We start from the raw sequence: 19,607 nt of genomic DNA on the forward strand, positions 1-19,607 counted from the left end.
TTAGTGTTGGGACCACAACTATTCACATTATACATTCATATTTTGATGAAGGAACTGAAGGCATTGTTGCTAGGTTTGTGGTGCAGGGACAGGAAGAGTTGAAGAAACCGGGACGTTACAGAAAGATTTGGACAGGCTAGGAGTGTGGGCAAAGAAGTGGAAAAGTGAGAGGTTATGCTCTTTGGTAGGAAGAATAGAGGCACAGACTATTTTCTAAACAGGTAACAGCTTTGGAAATTTGAAGCATAAAGGCACTTGGGAGTCCTAATTCAGGATTCTCTTAAGGTTAATGTGCAGGTTCAGTTGGCAGTTAGGAAGGTAAATGCGATTGCTAGAATACAAGAATAGAGATGTACTGCTGAGGCTGTATACGGCTCTGGTCAGACCACATTTGGAACATTGCGAGCAGTTTTGGGAAGGACGTACTGATGTTGGAAGGGGTATAAAGGAGGTTGACAAGAATGATCCTGGACTGGTTGAGGACTCTGGGATGAGGGGAATCTAATTGAAACTGACAAAATACTGAGAGGTCTGGATAGAGTGGACATGGAGATGTTTCCAATAGTTGGAGAGACTAGGACCCGTGGTTATAGCCTCAAAGTGAAGGGACGATCCTTTAGAACTGAGATCAGGAGGAATTTCTTCAGCCAAAGGGTGGGGAATCTGTGGAACTCATTGCTGCAGAGAGTTGTGGAGGCTGGGTTGTTGAGTATTTAAGACAGAGATAGGTAAGTTCTTGATTAATAAGGGGATCAAGGGTCACGGAGAGAAGGCAAGAGAATGAGGTTGAGAAACATACCCGCCATGATTGAGCACAGGCAATGTCCGCTCCAATACCATATGGTCTATGATGTCAGCGGGCTGAATGGCCTTGATCTGGGCTAAGAGACTCTAAATTCTGAATAATAAGAATCTGGAATCACAGACCAGCACCCTTAGGCTAGCCGGTAAATGAACCTTCCAATCTGGTCCCAGGTTTCACAGCCTGGGAAGAGCTTCAGTTCCTCAGTAGATGTTGCAAACTTCCTGAGCCAAAGAGGACCATCTGGCCCTGCAACTGGCCAACGTGCTGGAAATTCCTACAGCTTGTGTAGATCACTGTAGCACAGTGAGGGAGAGAGACACTGCTCTCTGCAGTTCAGAGGGCTATTCCTGAACACAGTGCCAGTTGCCCAATGCCAGGGTTAAGGACATTCCCCCCGGGGCTGGAGAGGAACTCAGACTGGGAGGGGAAGGATCCAGTTATCGTGGTCCACACGGATATAGTCTTGGTCACCTTAATTAAGAAGGGATATATGTGCAATGGGAGCAGCTTAGAGAAAGTTCACTTGGCTGATTCATGGGATGAAGTAGGTTGCTTAACAGTTAGTTTAAAAGAATGAAAGAAAGATTATTGGAACACAAGATTCTGAAGAGTGGGGAGAAGCTGATAGGCTAGATGTTGAGATGCTGTTCCCCCTTATGGAGGATCCTACAGCAGAAGGCACAGTTTCAGAATAAGTCTCCCTTTTAAGTTGGAGATGAGGAGGAATTTCTACTGGTCATTAATCAAGAATGGGTGGGGGGGGGGGGGGGGAGGAGGATTTTAGGCAGATTTTTGATCACTAAGTGAGTCGAGAGTTACAGGTGACAGACAGGGAAATAAAGGCCACACAGATTAATAAGTGAAGGAGTTGGCTCAATGGGTACAATGACAAGCACCTTACTGGCTGACTGGTTATGTTGGACATTCCCATGATGGTGCAAAATTCGGACAACTGAAGGGAACACTAACTCAACGCAAAGACTATTTTATCATGACAGAATTGTGACTGAAGTATGATTTGGATTTCTTCTTCCTCTTCAGGTTTCTGCCTGAGCACCCACGCCCAGCACCCAGACTGCCATCATGGCCAAAGCACTGAGAGGCTGCTCCCAAACAGCCCTACCCCAACCTGATCCACACCGGCTGTCCAGCCAATGAGCCAAAAGAATAAGGTATGAATAGTAACAATGCATTAATGGAGAAGCTAGATAAATATATGACACAAAAGAATCGGATATGGTGACAGGGTGGGAACAGAAACATCAACATGGATCAGTTGGTGTCACTGCCCTGTCACTGCAAATTCGACATAATGACCATCCTTAATGGAGAACAGCACCTCAAGGAATCACAGAGGGGAGGGGTCTAAAGTTTGATCAAAACAGGCAGGCCTCAGCAGCAAAGATCAAGGAGTTGAGAGGGAATTTCAGATCCAGAGAACGAACCCATCCCTGTGGGGTCCCACGATGACCCAATGCGCTCCAGGCAGCTCTATCGAGTCTGTAAGGATTCAAGCATCAGTCCCCACCGGAGACAGACCAATCCCCAGTGGATGCTGATCAGAAGCTGGGACCACAGCTGGTTTATTTCCCAGCCTCAGCTTGGGACACGGAATCCATAGAATCCCTACAGTGTGGAAACAGGCCCTTCGGCCTAACAGGTCCACACCAACCCTCCGAACAGTAACAAACCCAGACTCATTCCCAACCCCTATTATCCTAAATTTACCCTGACTAATGCACCGAACCTACACATCGCTGAACACTATGGGCAATTTAACACTGCCAGGCAAAAGTGAGGACCGTAGATGCCGGAGATCAGAGTCTAGATTAGAGTGGTGCTGGAAAGCACAGCAGGTCAGGCATCATCCGAGAAGCAGGAAAATCGACGTTTCAGGCCAGAGCCCTTTTTCAGGAATTTAACACTGCCAATCCACCCTAACCTGCACATCTTTGGACTGTGGGAGGAAACCCACACAGACATGGAGAATGTGCAAACTCCACACGGACAGTCACCCGAGGCTGGAGTCGATCCAGAGTCCCTGGCACTGTTAGGCAGCAGCGCTAACCACTGAGCCACTGTGCCACTTTGATTCCATCTCTCTCTCTCTCTCACACACACACACACACACACACACACACACACACACACACACACACACACACACACACACACACACACACACACACACACACACACACACACACACACAATCCTGACAAACACAGAATGTGTCAGGTAAACTGAAAAACAGACAGCTGTGACTTGTCCCTCAGCCAACATCACAGATCAGCTATGCCCTACCTCATGTTCTTTGTGGGATCCAAATATAAATCCCCCAACACCAGGGTATAGTCCAACAGGTTTAATTGGAAGCACTACTCCTTCATCAGGTGGTAGTGGCGCTCTGAAAGCTAGTGCTTCCAATTAAACCTGTTGGACTATAACCTGGCGTTGTGTGATTTTTAACTTTGTCCACCCCAGTCCAACACCGGCATTTCCAAATCATAATCCAAATATATCTCATTGGCTGCGGAGTACTTTGCGTTGTCCCACAGCCATGAAAGGGCGCTACAGAAATGCAGATCTTGGTTTCTGGGTTCAATGTCCATTTACACTTAGCAACTAAAATGCTTCAGGAGATAAAAGTAATTAACACAAACAGAGAATATTGTAAAATAAAAATTCAAAACAGCAATAGACAATGGGTGTGTGTGTGTCAGCAATCAGAACAATGGCTATGGTCACTGGCTTTCAGCAGCTGCATTGCGCACCCCAACCCCTCTCTGCTCATCAATTGCACACAGTTTACATACCATTGGGACAGAAGAAGACGCTGTAGGTGTACTCCCTGGGTAATCCTTCAGGCTGAGGAACAAAGAAAAAGTAAGAGAGGACAAAGAAGGAACATCGTATGAAGCCACATCACCAAGTCCTTTGGTACCAATTCACTCTTCACATTACTAGCACAGTCAAAGTCATTTATTTTCTGATGCTTTACGGGAACATTTTATAAAATCACAGGGGGCGTGGATAGGGTAAATAGCCACGGTCATTCTACCAGGGTAGGAAAGTCCAAAACTAGAGAGCAGAGGTATAAGGTGAGGGGGAAAGATTTAAAAGGGACCGAAGGGGCAACGTTTTCCACACAGAGGGTGGTGCATGTATGGAATGAGCTGGCAGAGGAAGTGGTGGAGGCTGGTACAATTGCAACATTTAAAAGGCATCTGGGGGGGATCCAAGATGGCGGCGACCCAGCAAGTCTGAGTCTACAGTGCTCTTCCCAAGACTTGGGTAAAGTGGGTCACCCACCCCCACCACACTCACCAAATCATTCATAATAGCTGTTAAATTTAATTAGTTGCTTAGTATTACATTTAAATAGCCTAATATTTAGTAAAAATGACCAAAGGGAAGGGAGCCCACAGCTCTCAACAAGCAGGACCCCCTCCCCCACCCTCTCCCTCTTCAGCTGCAGCAGAGGCGTCCACAGCCGCCCTGGGGGACTTACCTACAGTAACAAGTCTTGTGGAGCTGATCTCCAAACTGGACACGAAGATCGACGCTTTTATCGAGGAGTCCCGAAATCGATGGGACTCACTCTCAGCAGTGCTGCAGAAGCACGACCGAGACATCCAGGAAATCGAGCGCCGAGTCGGAGGGGCGGAGCTAAAGGCCGCGACCTCCGAAACTACAGCGCAATCAGCCATGGATCAGGTCCGGACTCTTGAACAGCGAGTCCGGACCTTAGAGAACCACATTGACGACCTCGATAATCGAGGTCGTCGAAAAATATTCGTTTGCTGGGCCTTCCCGAACGAGAAGAGGAAGGCCAGCTTACAGCGTTCCTCGAGCAGTGGCTGCCACAGCTTTTAAATCTGGAGGCTGGATCAGGTCAGGTAAGGGTAGAATGGGCCTACAGGGTCGCAATACGCGGGCCCGGCTCGAACCAGCGCCCACGCCCGGTCTTGTTCCAGCTGCAGAGCTATAGGGAGAGGCAGATACTCCTAGAAGCTTCTAGAAATCTTGGAAAAGACCCCCAAGCTATGATCTATAAAGGATCCAAGATCATGTTATTCCAGGACTTTTCCCCAACTCTGGTCCGAAAGAGGAAGGCATTCGACGAGGCGAAGAAGCGTTTAAGGGACTTAAATATTCAGTACTCCTTACGCTACCCAGCAACGCTACGTTTTAACCATGAAGGGTCCGTGTATAACTTTGGATCGCCGGAAAAGGCTAAGGAATTCTTGGACTCCCTTAGATAAACTGTAAGAGATAATGGATGTTGGTTTGCCTTCCCCTCGCTTTGGTTTATATCCCCCCCTTTTTTTTATTACCTTATTGTTTAATATTATCATGGGCGGTGGGGAGAGGAATTTGATTTTCTCTCTCCCCCCACCCCGGGGTTGTTTTCTTTTATTATTTTATGTATGTATGTGTGTATATGTATGTATGTGTATGTGTGTATATGTATGTATGTATATAAGCTGGGGGGTTTGGTTGGTGTTGGTGGGGGGAGGTGGTTACCATATTCTATTTTACCTCTGTCTTTAGGAGCGGGGTTGTTTCTCCCTTGTTATTTTGTATTATTATATTTAAATATTATTTGTTGAGGTTGTAATTTTATAGTTATATATGTTTATACATGGTATTAACATTACCAAATATATCTAGGTGTTGGTGTGGGTGGGGGTAGGGTGCTCACTGTTAACTCTAGCTTTGTATTATATCTGAATTCTCCTCATTTTATTGAGGAGCACCTGGGTCAAGGGTGGGGCAATGGTTCGGAGAGGATATGATGGACTTTTGGAGAGGAAGTGATACCCCCTGGGAACAAGGGGGAAAATCTCCACTTAGATACGTTTTATATTTTTTTTATTTAGAAATAGTTTTTTATTATACTGTTGCGAGTGTATTAGAGAGCCTTTATTTTTGTAAATTTTATATGCTCTATGTTCTGGATAGGGTTTCCCCTTCTGAGGGGTCTCGGATTTGCCCAGATGATTATGGTTGATCAGTCGGTTAAGTGGTGCACCTGGAATGTCAAGGGGAGTAATTCGCCAGTCAAAAGGAAGAAAATATTATCAAATCTTAAGAAAGAAAGAGTTGATATAACTCTCCTACAGGAGACACACCTGTCGGATGAAGAACACTTGAAATTACGACAGGGTGGATTTGATCAGGCCTTTTTTTCTTCTTTTAGCTCAAAAAGCAGGGGAGTTGTTATTCTTGTTCGGAAGAACTTCCCTTTCAAAATCCTAAATCAGATAAAGGACGAATCTGGACGATATATTTTGATTAATGCCCTCATAAATGGAGAGGAATATGGGATTTTAAATTTGTACTGCCCCCCGGCACACCCCTTTAAATTTATAACGGAAGCCTTGTCAAAATTGATGGCTTTTGGTGCCCATCATACAATTATAGGGGGAGACTTTAATTGTATTATGGATCCGGAAATAGATAGGATTCCCAAGAGTATTGTAGGAGTATCTCCCAGATCTAGACAATTGGTGGGTCTGAACAAAGAATTAGGATTAGTAGATGTATGGAGATGTCTTCATCCACAGGGCAGAGATTTTTCTTTCTACTCCAATCCACATGTCATACCAGAATTGATATGTTTTTTGCCCCCTCAATTTTTTTAAATTCCATATCATCCTGTAAAATAGATAGTATAGCAATTTCCGACCACGCTGCTGTATATATGGAAACTAAGGCAAGGAACAATGGGACATCCCCTCGGCATTGGCATATGGACCCCTTCCTGATGAAAGATAGTAAATTTGTAAAGTACTTCTCTCAAGAATTTAAAACTTTTTTAGAAATTAATTTAGGTACGGCTAGCGACCCATCAATGATGTGGGAGACCATCAAAGCTTACACGCGAAATTTGATCATCTCCTACTCAGCGACCCAGAAAAAATTGAAGGGAGAACAACAGCATCTGCTTGAAGCTCGCTTAAAAGCAGCTGAAACAGCATACACTGATAGACCTTCTATTATTAAATTGCAAAGGATTACGGCCCTTAGGACAGCTCTAAACACTACGCTTACTCAAATGGCTAAGAGGGAAATATTATTTGCAAAACAAAGGTTATATGAATATGGCGACAAACCGGGTAGATACTTAGCATTTCTTGCAAAGAAATGAAAAGGCCCCTCAGACTATTACGTCTATCAAGGAAAATACGGGTATTTTGACTCATGATCATAAAAAGATTAATGCGATCTTTAGAGAATTTTATTCTGAGTTATATAAATCGCAGGATTGTGAAGATAGGACTAGGAGGATGCAGTCATTTTAAAAAAATTTGACCTTTCCGGGCCTAACTCCGGAACAGGTATCGGTCCTAAATGCTCCTCTAACAGTCCAAGAAATACTTGATGCAAATAGGCAACTTCAGAGTGGTAAGGCACCGGGCCCAGATGGTTTTCAAGCTGAATTCTATAAAGAATTTACAGAAATATTGGCTGGTCCACTTATGGACATGTATAACTATGCATATAGTCAGGGCTGTCTCCCGCCTTCGCTGAAAGAGGCAAATATCTCTCTTATCCTTAAAAAAGGAAAGGATCCAGAAGATTGTACGTCATACAGACCAATATCCTTGCTAAATGTAGATTTTAAAATCCTTTCTAAAATGTTAGCACTGAGACTAGAAAGGGTACTGCCACATATTATAAAGGAGGATTAGATGGGGTTTATTAAGGGCCGTAGATCATCCAATAATATTAGAAGGGTTTTGAATAGGATTCAAGCCTGTCATCAGGGAAAGATACCAGGAGTAGTAGTTTCATTAGACGCGGAAAAGGCATTTGATAGGGTTGAATGATCATATTTGTTTTTCACATTGGAAAGGTTTGGCGTTGGAAAAGTGTTTACCAAATGGGTCTCAACATTGTATAGTGATCCCAAAGCAGTTGTGGTTACCAATGGATTAGGTTCGGATAGCTTCAGTGTGGCTAGGGGCTGCCGTCAGGGATGTCCTCTCTCGCCATTGTTATTTACGCGAATAATTGAACCACAAGCAGAAGCTATACGGGCTGATCCTAATATAACAGCCCAAGGATTGGTACAGGTAAACATAAAATTACCCTGTATGCAGATGATGTTCTTCTATTCCTCAGTAATCTTCTGATGTCCGTACCTCACTTAATCTAAGTCATTCATACATTTAGCGCATTCTCAGGCTATAAAATTAATTTCTCAAAATCGGAGGCTATGCCAATGGGTGGCCTTGCTATGACACCCCACTTAGTGGACGGATCCCCTTTTCCCTTTCTTTGGTCCCTGGAGGGCTTCTTATATTTAGGCATTTTTATTACCCCAGTATTTGGTCAGTTGTATAAGGCTAATTTTGTGCATTTACTAGAAAGGATAAGGCAGGACCTCCAGCGATGGGGAGACCTTCCAATTTCCTGGTTGGGTAGAATAGCAGTAATTAAAATGAATGTCCTGCCCCGTCACCTATACCCTATGAGAATTCTTCCGGTGATGCTGCCAAAGCTGGCACTATGTGAATTATATGGCTGGTTGGGTTCCTTTATCTGGAATCATAGACGGCCCCTCATTAAGCTGAAGAAGCTACAGCTTCCACAGACAAGGGGAGGATTGGACTTCCCAGATTTTAGGAAATATCAATTAAGCTCCCTATTAAGTTACATAGCTGAATGGGTCTTGTCTGATCAACAATCAATCTGGTTGGACATCGAGGCCTCTCAAGTAAAATACCCACTTAATAACCTTTTATTTTCAGACAAGAGGAAAATCATTACAGATCACTGTAAAAACCCTATAATACTAAACACAATCAAGGCTTGGAATATAATGCAGCAAAATGAGGGGAATTCACATAAAACATCCCCCTATGCGCCGATAGTGGGGGCATGGGGATTTCAACCGGGGTTTACAGATGCTACTTTTAAACTCTGGAGATCCAGGGGTATCTCATGTCTAGGGGACCTGATGTCTTTTGAACAGCTGCGTCAGAAATTTGGATTACCTAATGGAGACCTCTTTCAATACTTCCAAATTCGAGACTATATACAGAAGAAGACTACGTTATTAGATAGTCTTTATAAATCAGATAGAGAATGTAGAGTGCTACGACCAATGGGGGTATCTTCCGTCAGTACTATTTATCATTTAGTACATGATGAAGTATCGGGAGATATGGACAATCTGCTTAAAACATGGGATCAGGATTTGGGACTAAAAATCTCTATAGAAATGTGGAATGATATTTGGGAAAATGTTGGAAGAATTACTATCTGTAACAGAACTCAGGCTATCCAGCTGAAGATACTTCATAGGGCCCATATAGCACCGGTTCGATTGGCAAAATTTAAGGCAGGAGCATCTCCAATGTGTCCCAAATGCAAAATAGAGGTGGGCACTCTTGTACATTGCCTATGGACCTGTCATAAGATCCGTAGATATTGGACTAAAGTAGCAAGTACCCTGACAGAAATTTTAGGAACGGAAATTAAATTGGAGCCTGTATCTCTCCTTTTGGGCTTTTCGAACTTTCCCTCCCTGGACATGTACGGGAAGAGACTATTTTCTATTCTCTCTTTCTGTGCAAGGAAAAATATGTTGGTGAACTGGGTGGCTGAGGGCCCCCCTGGACTTTCAAATTGGCACAGATTAATTATGGAATGTATTCCCCTTGACTTCCTTACAAATATGGTGCACCGAAAGACGGAATTATTTTATAAAATATGGCAGCCCTTCTTGAATTACATAAATACAGATATTTCGGCTATCCTAACAAGGGCTTTTAATTAAATGAGATTACAAACCTGGCTGGTCCGGGGCCCCTTAGGAGAGGAATCCCGCACGAATACGGGTTTTATTACATCTGATGTTAACACATTCCGAGCATGTAAGAGATTTAAATATACACTCTGGTTAGTTGTAGGTTAGATTAGTAGACAGTTGAGTTTTGTTTTTTTTTCTTTTTCGGTATTGTTTTTTTCTTTTGTTAAATTTTGGTTTTTGTATATTTGATTTAATTGTATATCAATGTTTGTTTATGAGAGTTTTGTTTAATTTTGTAAACTTGTAAAAATGTTAAATTTCTAATAAAAATATCTATTAAAAAAAGGCATCTGGATGGGTATATGAATAGAAAGGGTTTAGGGGGATATCGGTAAAATGCTGGCAAATGGGACTAGATTAGTTTAGAATATTTGGTAAGTATGGAGGAGTTGGATCGAAGGGTCTGTTTCCGTTCTGTACAGCTCTAAGGCTCTATAATGAGCATAAATTCTCTTAGCATCTTAAAACATTTCTATTCACAGCAGCAAAGTCCCATTTTGAATTTACCAAGCATGTTAGCAACAGAGACCTCTGCAATACATTGGACAATCAAACACTCCTGACTTTGTGACAACAGTGACAACTCTCACTGTGATTACTGGCTGAACATTAAGTATGTTGTCTCCCTCACCTCCACCAGCACTTGTCTCTTCACATAGTCCATCCCAGCTGGGCTCCTCCTGTCTGTGTAGCTTTCCTCCAGGTACTTGCTGTTCTTCAGGCTGTGTAGCCCTCCCTCACAGCAGCTGCTCTCACTGTAAGCAAACGCTTTGGCTGTAAACATGAAGTGACAGCCGTGTGAATGTGTTCTGTCACAGTCTCATACAGAACACAATGACGACACTGAGCCCTGCCATTTCCAGCTGATGGTTTCTGCTCCACATGAGCTCTCTCTCGTCCCTTCTATTCATTTCCCTCCCCTCAGTTTATGAAGCTTCCCCTTAAATGTATTTGCACTCTTTATGTGCCTTAGCTTGACCACTCCCTGTTGGAGAAAGTTCCATATTCTCAAACTTCTCTAAGGTCAGAAGTTTCTCTTGAATTCGCGATCAGATTTACTAATAATTGTCTTTGTCATCCAGCTTTAAATTCTTACATCAATACAAATATCCTTTCTACATCTGACTGTCAAAGAGACAGAAGCTCTGGGAAGTTGATGTCTGGTGGGCAGCCTATGTTGAGATCTATGCCCGTTGCTGAGGAGTGCGTTAGCCCTGGTACCCCGGCAGGGGGACACTGGAGACATCATTCCCCACCACCCCTGACCCCATCACCACATCCATTCACCATCCTCCACCCTGACCACATCCCCAACTCCACACTCACCTCTGACCCCACGACCTCACACTCACCCAGAATCGTACTCATCCCCGACCCCTGACCTCACGCTTACCCCAGCACCCCTACCTGAACCCCCACCCCAAACTCGCATTTGCCCCTCCCACTGCCAATTGCCCCATTTCCCCAGAAGGTATCTGCAGGGTGGGCTGCGGGGGTGGATTAGCAGTTAGCCCTCACCTGTGATATTGGCAGGGCCCAGTTCACTGAATGACAGGACGATGGAGGTCAATTTCGTTTCCTCGGAGCTGATGCACATCTTCCTAGTCAGGTGCCGTTTCCCCTGGTGACCAATGAATTTGATTCCTTTAGGAACGGTGATCTTCACATGAACCTGGTAGGGGTCAGGGTGGGGATAACCATCAACACCATCAGGAGCATCCACAGAGAGAGCCAGCTCGTTGCAAACTCCACCCATCCAGGAAGGGGCAGGTGCCACTCAGCCTGTTGAGCCTAATCTAGCATTATAGCGGATCATGGCTGACCATGTCTTCAAATTCATTTCCTCATCTTTACTCCTTTCCCTTGAATCCCTTTACCGAAAATTAAAACCCACCAACCTGACAGTGGACAGCTCCCAGCCGCATTATTTGGTTCAGGTGAAAGGACAGAAATTGTTCTGGATTTCCACTTCTTTTTGGGTGAGAAAGTGCCTCTTGTTCTTTCATTCATTCATTGACAGGATGAGGGCGTCACAGGCTGGACCAGCATTTACTGCCCATTCCTAATTACCCAGAGGGCAGTTAAGGGTCAACCCCAATGCTGTGGGTCTGGAGTCACATAGGCCAGGGTAGGTAAGTTAACTTCCCTGAACGACAGGAGTGAACCAGGTGGGCTTTATGACAACTCCCAACCCCAACGATCTGTCCAACACTGACTTCCCTGGGGGTCTATGGCATTGCCCCTACTGGGTCTCTCCATCAGTGCCAAGCCCCGTACACACGGCAGACCTCCCCGTACCTCGGCACAGCTCGGAAGGTAGTTGTAAACAGTCACTGGGATCTTGGTTTGTTCCCCACGGATCACATGATACGGCAGAGTGAAATCCACAAAGAAAGGTTTGAATGTGCGGAGCTCCATGGCTTTAGCAAGTCCAAGCCCACTGTCCTGGGACAGACTGACTGCCTCAGTTACCCAGGTGGTGATGGAGTCTGGGATCTCGACAAGTAAACGAGCTTCTCCAGTGGTGTCACTGTCAATGGGAGGTAAAGGAAATGGATCAGTGGTTAGTCATCGACTTCCCTCACTATCAGCTGTCAGTTCACATCATCTACAAACTCATAGCAGCTGTCACGCAGCTACAAGAGGTTTCACACAACAAAGTGAGCACATACAGATGCAGCAATTAATCCTCTTTATGGTCACAGTGACTTGCTTTGGGCTGCTCTTCAGGAATGATGCAGAGAAAAAAGGAAAAACAACATCTCCATAAAGGATCTACTCATCATGGATGTCTACAATGGTTTATAGGCCAGGAGGTGCTTTTAAACCAAGATCACTGCTGTAAAGCAGAAAAAGAAACCTTTAGGGACATTAGCTAACTGAAGGGCAGAATGCTACACAGAGTGTGACACAACAGGATGCTGCCAGCATCGTGTAAGGAAAGGTGTGTACTGAACAATAGGTCACTCAGCAGGTTAACATGCAACCACTGAAGAATTTCTGCTTTATTTAATTTCTTCGGTAGGCCTTTACTGCAAGGGGTCGTGGGACAGGAACAAGAAGATCCTGCTTAAAACACAGAGAGCTTTGGAATGAAAGCTGATCTCATTCAAACTTTGCAGACCAAGGTGACAATTTTTCAGACACAAAGCTCTTAGAATTAGCGGAATATGGAATAGTCACAGAACAGAAGAGGTGATGTGGGTGACCATGACAAGTTGGAGAATGAAGAGGAATTTCTTCCTTTGAAAGGCTGTGAGTTTTAGTAACTGTTGACCTCACATAGCTGGGGGTGCTCAGATTGAAGGCTGGGATCAATAGGAAAGTTTTGCTCTCCCAGATTTGTGGGACCGAATGGCCACAGCTGAGGCCTCCCCCTTCCATCCCCACAGACAGCTCTGGCTATAACCTCTTGAAGATTTTGCAGTCTGTTATATTAAGTGGGTGGCACCTTGACATTTTCTCATGCCCACAGTAGTTCCTGTGTGCAGTTTTGAACAAAGGAAAGGGGTTAGTTGTCATGGGACCTGGTTATTTGGAGGGGGCGAGGGGAGATGGGACTGAGAATGGACGAAGGCCTTTCAGCAACACAGCAATAAACTTCACAGGTGAATTGGAACATGACGGACAACTACATCAAATGTGGCCAACCTCTCCGAGACCCAGGCTTGCGGAAACGGATCCCAGAGGCCGTACCTGATGTTGAGGCAATGCCAGATCCAAGTTTCTGGAAAGAAAGTTCTTTTCCTCTTCTCAACTCTGAGCAGGAAAAAAAAACAGAATAAGTGTTTGAGGGGCACAGCTCGTCAGTGAGCAACAAAGTGGAGAACACTGAAGTGAATAATGAAATCTCTCTCAGACACCTTCACTCTCATCCACTGGGCACCTACAGGATGAGTAGAACATAGAACACAGAAAAGTATAGCACAGAACAGGCCCTTTAGCCCACGATGTTGTACCGAGGATTATTCCTAATCTAAAATAAAATAACCTAACCTACGCAACCCTCAACTCACTCCTCTCCATGTGCATGTCCAGCAGTCGCTTAAATGTCCCCAATGACTCTGCTTCCACCACCACAGCTAGCAATGTGTTCCATGCATTCACATTTGGCTGTCTGGATTCAAAATTGGTTCGCTGATGTCTACCTCTGATGTCTCCTCTAGACCTTCCTCCTAATATCTTAAAAGTATGATCCCTCATGCCAGTCAATCCTGCCCCGGGGAAAAGTCTCTGGCTATTGACTCTATCCATGCCACTCACTATCTTGCATACCTCGATCAGGTCACCTCTCTTCCTCCTTCGCTCCATAGAGAAAAGTCCGAGCTTAGTCAGCCTTTCTTCCTAAGGTAAGCCCTCCAGTCCAGGCAGCATCCTGGTAAACCTTCTTTGCACCCTCTCCAAAGCCTCTGTATCTTTCCTATAGTAGGGCGACCACAACTGGACACAATATTCCAAGTGTGGTCTCATCAGGGACTTGCAGAGCTGTAGCAAAACCTCGCGGCTCTTAAACTCAATCCGCCTCTTAATGAAAGCCAAAACACCATATGCTTTCTTAACAACCCTGTCCACTGGGTGGCAACTCTGAGGGATCTATGTACTTGCACACCCAGATCCTGCTGTTCCTCCACACTGCCAAGAATCCTGTCTTTAATCCTGTATTCAGCATTTGAGTTCAACCTTCCAAAATGCATCACTTCACATTTATCCAGGTTGAACTCCATCTGCCATTTCTCAGCCCAGCTCTGCATCCTGTCTATGTCGCGCTGCAGCCTGCAGTAGCCCTTTATATTATCGACGGCACCTCCAACCTTTGTGTCATCTGTAAATTTACTAACCCACCCCCCAACATCCTCATCCAAGTCATTTATAAAAACTACAAAGAGCAGAGCCCTGAGGGACACTACTCACCACTGACCTCCAGGCAGAATACTTTCCATCGACAACCACTCTCTGCCTTCTGTCAGCCAACCAATTCTGAATCTAGACGGACAAATCTGAATATTTGAATATCTCCAATCCCCACTGCACCAATCAACACAATGGACCCAGAACACTCTCTATTCATGCCAAATCCCACAGCCAGAAAGTCAGACCTTCAAGCCGCACTCTAGGAAATTTAACTCAAAACCGGAGCAGTTATCATGCGGTCAGTGCCAAGGGAGTGCCGCACTGTCGGAGAGTCAGTGCTGATGGAGCGCCACACTGTCGGAGGGTCAGTGCTGATGGAGCGCCACGCTGTCGGAGGGTCAGTGCCAAGGGAGCACTGCACTGTCAAAGGGTCAGTGTCAAGGGAGCATCGCACTGTTGGAGGGAGCGCTGCACTGTCGGTGGATCAGTGCTGATGGAGGTGCTACACTGTCGGAGGGTGAGTGCTGAGGGTGTGTTGCACTGTCAGAGGGTCAGTGCTGAAGGAGCGGCACACTGTCGGAGGGTCAGTGCTGAGGGAGCGGCGCACTGTTGGAGGATTAGTGTCAAGGGAGTGCTGCACTGACAGATTTGTAGTGTTTCAATTAAATGTCAAAACAAGGGGAATATTGTTGCAACTGTCAGATAAGTGGATAAATGAGCAGAAACAGATTCCTACTCATGCCACAGCACCTGGCTGGAGCTTTTTCTAAAGGTTGTTGAAATGTTCCCACATCCCAAAGCCGAGCAGCATTTCCTTGTGAATTGTATGAAGCTTCTCACAGCTCCAGCTCCCTCGAGACTGTTTCACGGACTAAGCAGTAACACTTTTATCAAAAAGGTTCATTTCCACTTGCACTGGCCAGCATCACACTAACTGTTAGTGGAGATCCCTCAGCTTTACCACAAACAGTCAGGTGTCAGAGAAACGGACAGATTGCAGCAGGAGGAAGGAGTTCTCTCCTACCTGGGAACTATCCTCGGATTGAGTGCTGCCACCAAGGTGCCTGTGAGAGGTTGGAATGCTACTACTGCCTCATCGGTGTACATGCCTCCATTCTGTCTGTGGTTCAGGCTTACAATGTCTGTCATCACCACAAGGCCCGTTTCCTAGGCAAGCAATAAAGTACAGGTCACTCAAAGAATAGTCTAGAGTTCACCAACCTTGTTCCAAATTAGGACTGACTATCTGACAGACACATTGGGCTACGGAATCTATTCAAAGGACACAGATAGAACATGGGATGTGAGACTGAGCGGTGGGGGAACAGGATTGTGTGTTTAACCTCATCCCTTGTGACCACACCAACGCCACACTGTCTAACTTTCATTTCCATTAGTATGTGGATGAAAGACATTCCCAAGTCTGCACACACAGGACAGTAGTCAGAGGGGAGTGACCAACCAGGTGCATCCACCTGGAGTGAGTTCAGACAAAAGGGAAGCAGTCAGACCATGAGCTGCAATGTGAGTGATCAATACACTGATCACACTTGCTACACTGGGGCCACAGTCCAATGTCCAGCCTGACCAGTCAGCATGGACAGAGTTCATCACAGCTCACATAGTGACCACAAAGTGGGTAATGCAGCTTCTCACTGGTCTCATGGACCACAGGTTTAATTGGGTACTTACACGCGATTATTTCTGCAGAGAAACATCATTTTTGAGCTCTGGTTGAAATTAAGCAGGACAAGGGAGTTGATCACTGATTTGCTGCCTAGAATCAACCCGTAGCCCAGTAAGAGTCAGTGAGTGGGGGGACCCTGTACCCCAGTGGGAGTCAATGTGCGTGGGGGAGCCCATACCCCAGTGAGGGTCAGTGTGTGAGTCAGAGCCTGTACCCCATTGAGAGTCAGTGTGTGTGGGAAAGCCTGTACCCCAGTCAGAGTCAGTGTGTGTGTAGGGGGAGCCCATACCCCAGTAAGAGTCAGTGAGTGGGGGGACCCTGTACCCCAGTGGGAGTCAATGTGCGTGGGGGAGCCCATACCCCAGTGAGGGTCAGTGTGTGAGTCAGAGCCTGTACCCCAGTGAGAGTCAGTGTGTGGGGGAAAGCCTGTACCCCAGTGAGAGTCCGTGTGTGCGCAGGGGGAGCCCGTACCCCAGTGAGAGTCAGTGTGTGAGGGGGAGCCTGTAGCCAATGAGAGTCAGTGTGTGAGGGGGAGCCCGTACCCCAGTGAGAGTCAGTGTGTGAGGGGGAGCCCGTACCCCAGTGAGGGTCAGTGTGTGTGTCAGAGCCTGTACCCCAGTGAGAGTCAGTGTGTGAGGGGGAGCCTGTACCCCAGTGGGAGTCAATGTGCGTGGGGGCCCATACCCCAGTGAGGGTCAGTGTGAGAGTCAGAGCCTGTACCCCAGTGAGAGTCAGTGTGTGTGGGAAAGCCTGTACCCCAGTGAGAGTCAGTGTGTGCGTAGGGGGAGCCCGTACCCCAGTGAGAGTCAGTGTGTGTGTCAGAGCCTGTACCCCAGTGAGAGTCAGTGTGTGAGGGGTAGCCTGTACCCCAGTGAGAATCAGTGTATGAGGGGGAGCCTGTACCCAATGAGAGTCAGTGTGTGAAGGGGAGCCTGTACCCCAGTGAGAGTCAGTGTGTGTGTGGGAGAGCCTGTACCCCAGTAAGAGTCAGTGTGTGAGGGGGAGCCTGTACCCAATGAGAGTCAGTGTGAGAGGGGGAGCCCGTACCCCAGTGAGATTCAGTGTGAGAGGGGGAGCCCGTACCCCAGTGAGAGTCAGTGTGTGAGGGAGAGCTCATACCCCAGTGAGAGTCAGTGTGTGTGTGGGAGAGCCTGTACCCCAGTGAGAGTCAGTGTGTGAGGGGGATCCTGTACCCCAGTGAGAGTCAGTGTGTGAGGGGGAGCCTGTACCCAATGAGAGTCAGTGTGTGAGGGGGAGCCCGTACCCCAGTGAGAGTCAGTGTGTGAGGGGGAGCCTGTACCCAATGAGAGTCAGTGTGTGAGGGGGAGCCCGTACCCCAGTGAGAGTCAGTGTGTGAGGGGGAGCCCGTACCCCAGTGAGAGTCAGTGTGTGTGTCAGAGCCTGTACCCCAGTGAGAGTCAGTGTGTGTGTGGGAGCCCGTACCCCAGTGAGAGTCAGTGTGTGTGTCAGAGCCTGTACCCCAGTGAGAGTCAGTGTGTGAGGGGGATCCTGTACCCCAGTGAGAGTCAGTGTGTGAGGGGGAGCCCGTACCCCAGTGAGAGTCAGTGTGTGAGGGGGAGCCTGTACCCAATGAGAGTCAGTGTGTGTGTGGGAGCCCGTACCCCAGTGAGAGTCAGTGTGTGAGGGGGAGCCCGTACCCCAGTGAGAGTCAGTGTGAGGGGGAGCCCGTACCCCAGTGAGAGTCAGTGTGTGAGGGGGAGCCTGTACCCCAGTGAGAGTCAGTGTGTGTGTATGGGGGACCCCGTACCCCAGTGAGAGTCTGTTTGTGTGTGTGAACCTGTACCCCAGTGAGAGTCAGTGTGAGAGGTGGGAGCCTGTACGCCAGTAAGAATTAGTGTGTGTGTATGGGGGACCCCGTACCCCAGTGAGAGTCTGTTTGTGTGTGTGAACCTGTACCCCAGTGAGAGTCAGTGTGAGAGGGGGAGCCTGTACGCCAGTAAGAATGAGTGTGTGTGTATGGGGGACCCCATACTCCAGTGAGAATCTGTGTGTGTGTGTGTGTGTGTATGTGTGTAAACCTGTACCCCAGTGAGAGTCAGTGTGAGAGGAGGAGCCTGTACCCCAGTAAGAATTAGTGTGTGTGTATGGGGGACCCCTTACCCCAGTGAGAGTCAGTGTGTGTGTGGGTCAGTGGAAACTGGAAAGACCAACGGGGAGCTGAAGTACTTGGTGCTTACGCTGAAAGCAAAGTGGGCATCCTTGGTGATATCCCAGTGCCAGGGGAAAACCGAGGATCTCCTCCGCCTTCGCCGTGACGATAGCCCTGGCCACCAGAAGTGACCATCATCCTTCGGAATTCCAAAAGCGTCCGAAACATCGTAACTAGCCAACTCCTGAAATATCTGAAGAATGATCAGATCGGGTTAAAGGTCAGCTGAGGGGGTTGGGGGAGAGAGATATACAAACAGTGGCTATGCCATGCACAGGGAAGGACAGGAAGTTGGGACAGTCTGTGTCCGTGTCTATCCCTCGATATTCCTGATGTCTGCTTCTGGGAGTCATTGAAACCTCTTGTGGATAGTTAGAAGATTCAAATGCCTACATCCCTACAGTGTGGAAACAGGCCCAATAAATCCACACCAACTCTCTGTACAGTAACCCACCAAAACCATTCCCCTACCCTACTGCGTTACATTTCCCCTGACTAATGCACTTAGCCTACACATCCCGGAACACCATGGGCGTCCCTGCGCGTTTGGATTGTGGGAGGAAACCGGAACACCCGAAGGAAACCCATGCAAACCCATGAAGGAGAACGTGCAAACTCCACGCAGACAGTCCCCCGAGGCTGGAATCAAACCTGGGTCCCTGGCGCTGTGAGGCAGCAGTGCTAACCACTGAGCCACCGTGCTGTTCGTGTCTTGACAGGCTCTGATGTGACCAATGTCTGCACAATTTAATCAAAGTTGTACACACACCACCTCACTGTGATAAACTGAGGACAAAGTGCACAAAATGAGCTTGAACTGTTAACTTTTTCTATTTCAATCTAGTTTTCCAATCAACTCATTCAGAGACGTTATTACTCACCTCTGGAGCAAGTGGGACGTGAACCTGGGGCTCCCAGTCCATGATCAGAGACACTACCACTGTGCCATAAGAGGACCCCAGAGTTAGCTTGAATTTCCTCATGTGTACCATGTAAAGGCTGATCTGATTGGTTTGGAGGAGTTGAAATGATTAAAGCTGTTAAGAGGGTCATTGGAGAGAAATGATTCTCTCTAGTGTGGAGGGAGGAGAGGAGTCCAGAACAAGGGGCAGAAACTTCAAAATCAAGCTACTCCATTCAAGGATGAAGTCTGGGAGCATTTCCTCACACAGAGGGGAGGGGAAATCTGAAGCTGGCTTGTTGAGGTTGGAGAGCAACTGAAAATTTCAAATGGAGATGAAAAGGTCATTGCTGGCGAAATGGGATTGAG

General features: G+C 46.8%; 1 protein-coding gene across 6 annotated transcripts in view; it reads right to left on the reverse strand.

Annotated features, from left to right (window-relative positions):
• The window catches only part of cpamd8 (C3 and PZP like alpha-2-macroglobulin domain containing 8), a 318,016-nt gene that overhangs the window by 161,145 nt on the left and 137,264 nt on the right, over positions 1-19,607 (reverse strand). For all 6 annotated transcript variants that reach the window (XM_072594464.1, XM_072594465.1, XM_072594462.1 and 3 more), the window contains 7 exons: positions 18,366-18,530; positions 15,505-15,647; positions 13,326-13,388; positions 11,928-12,159; positions 11,148-11,301; positions 10,261-10,403; positions 3,622-3,673 (listed from right to left, as the gene is read on the reverse strand). In XM_072594464.1, coding sequence (XP_072450565.1) covers positions 3,622-3,673; positions 10,261-10,403; positions 11,148-11,301; positions 11,928-12,159; positions 13,326-13,388; positions 15,505-15,647; positions 18,366-18,530 — 952 coding nt within the window. The remainder of the gene's footprint in view (positions 1-3,621; positions 3,674-10,260; positions 10,404-11,147; positions 11,302-11,927; positions 12,160-13,325; positions 13,389-15,504; positions 15,648-18,365; positions 18,531-19,607) is intronic.

Source organism: Chiloscyllium punctatum, chromosome 24 (genome assembly GCF_047496795.1).
Source record: "Chiloscyllium punctatum isolate Juve2018m chromosome 24, sChiPun1.3, whole genome shotgun sequence".
Classification (NCBI taxonomy): domain Eukaryota; kingdom Metazoa; phylum Chordata; class Chondrichthyes; order Orectolobiformes; family Hemiscylliidae; genus Chiloscyllium; species Chiloscyllium punctatum.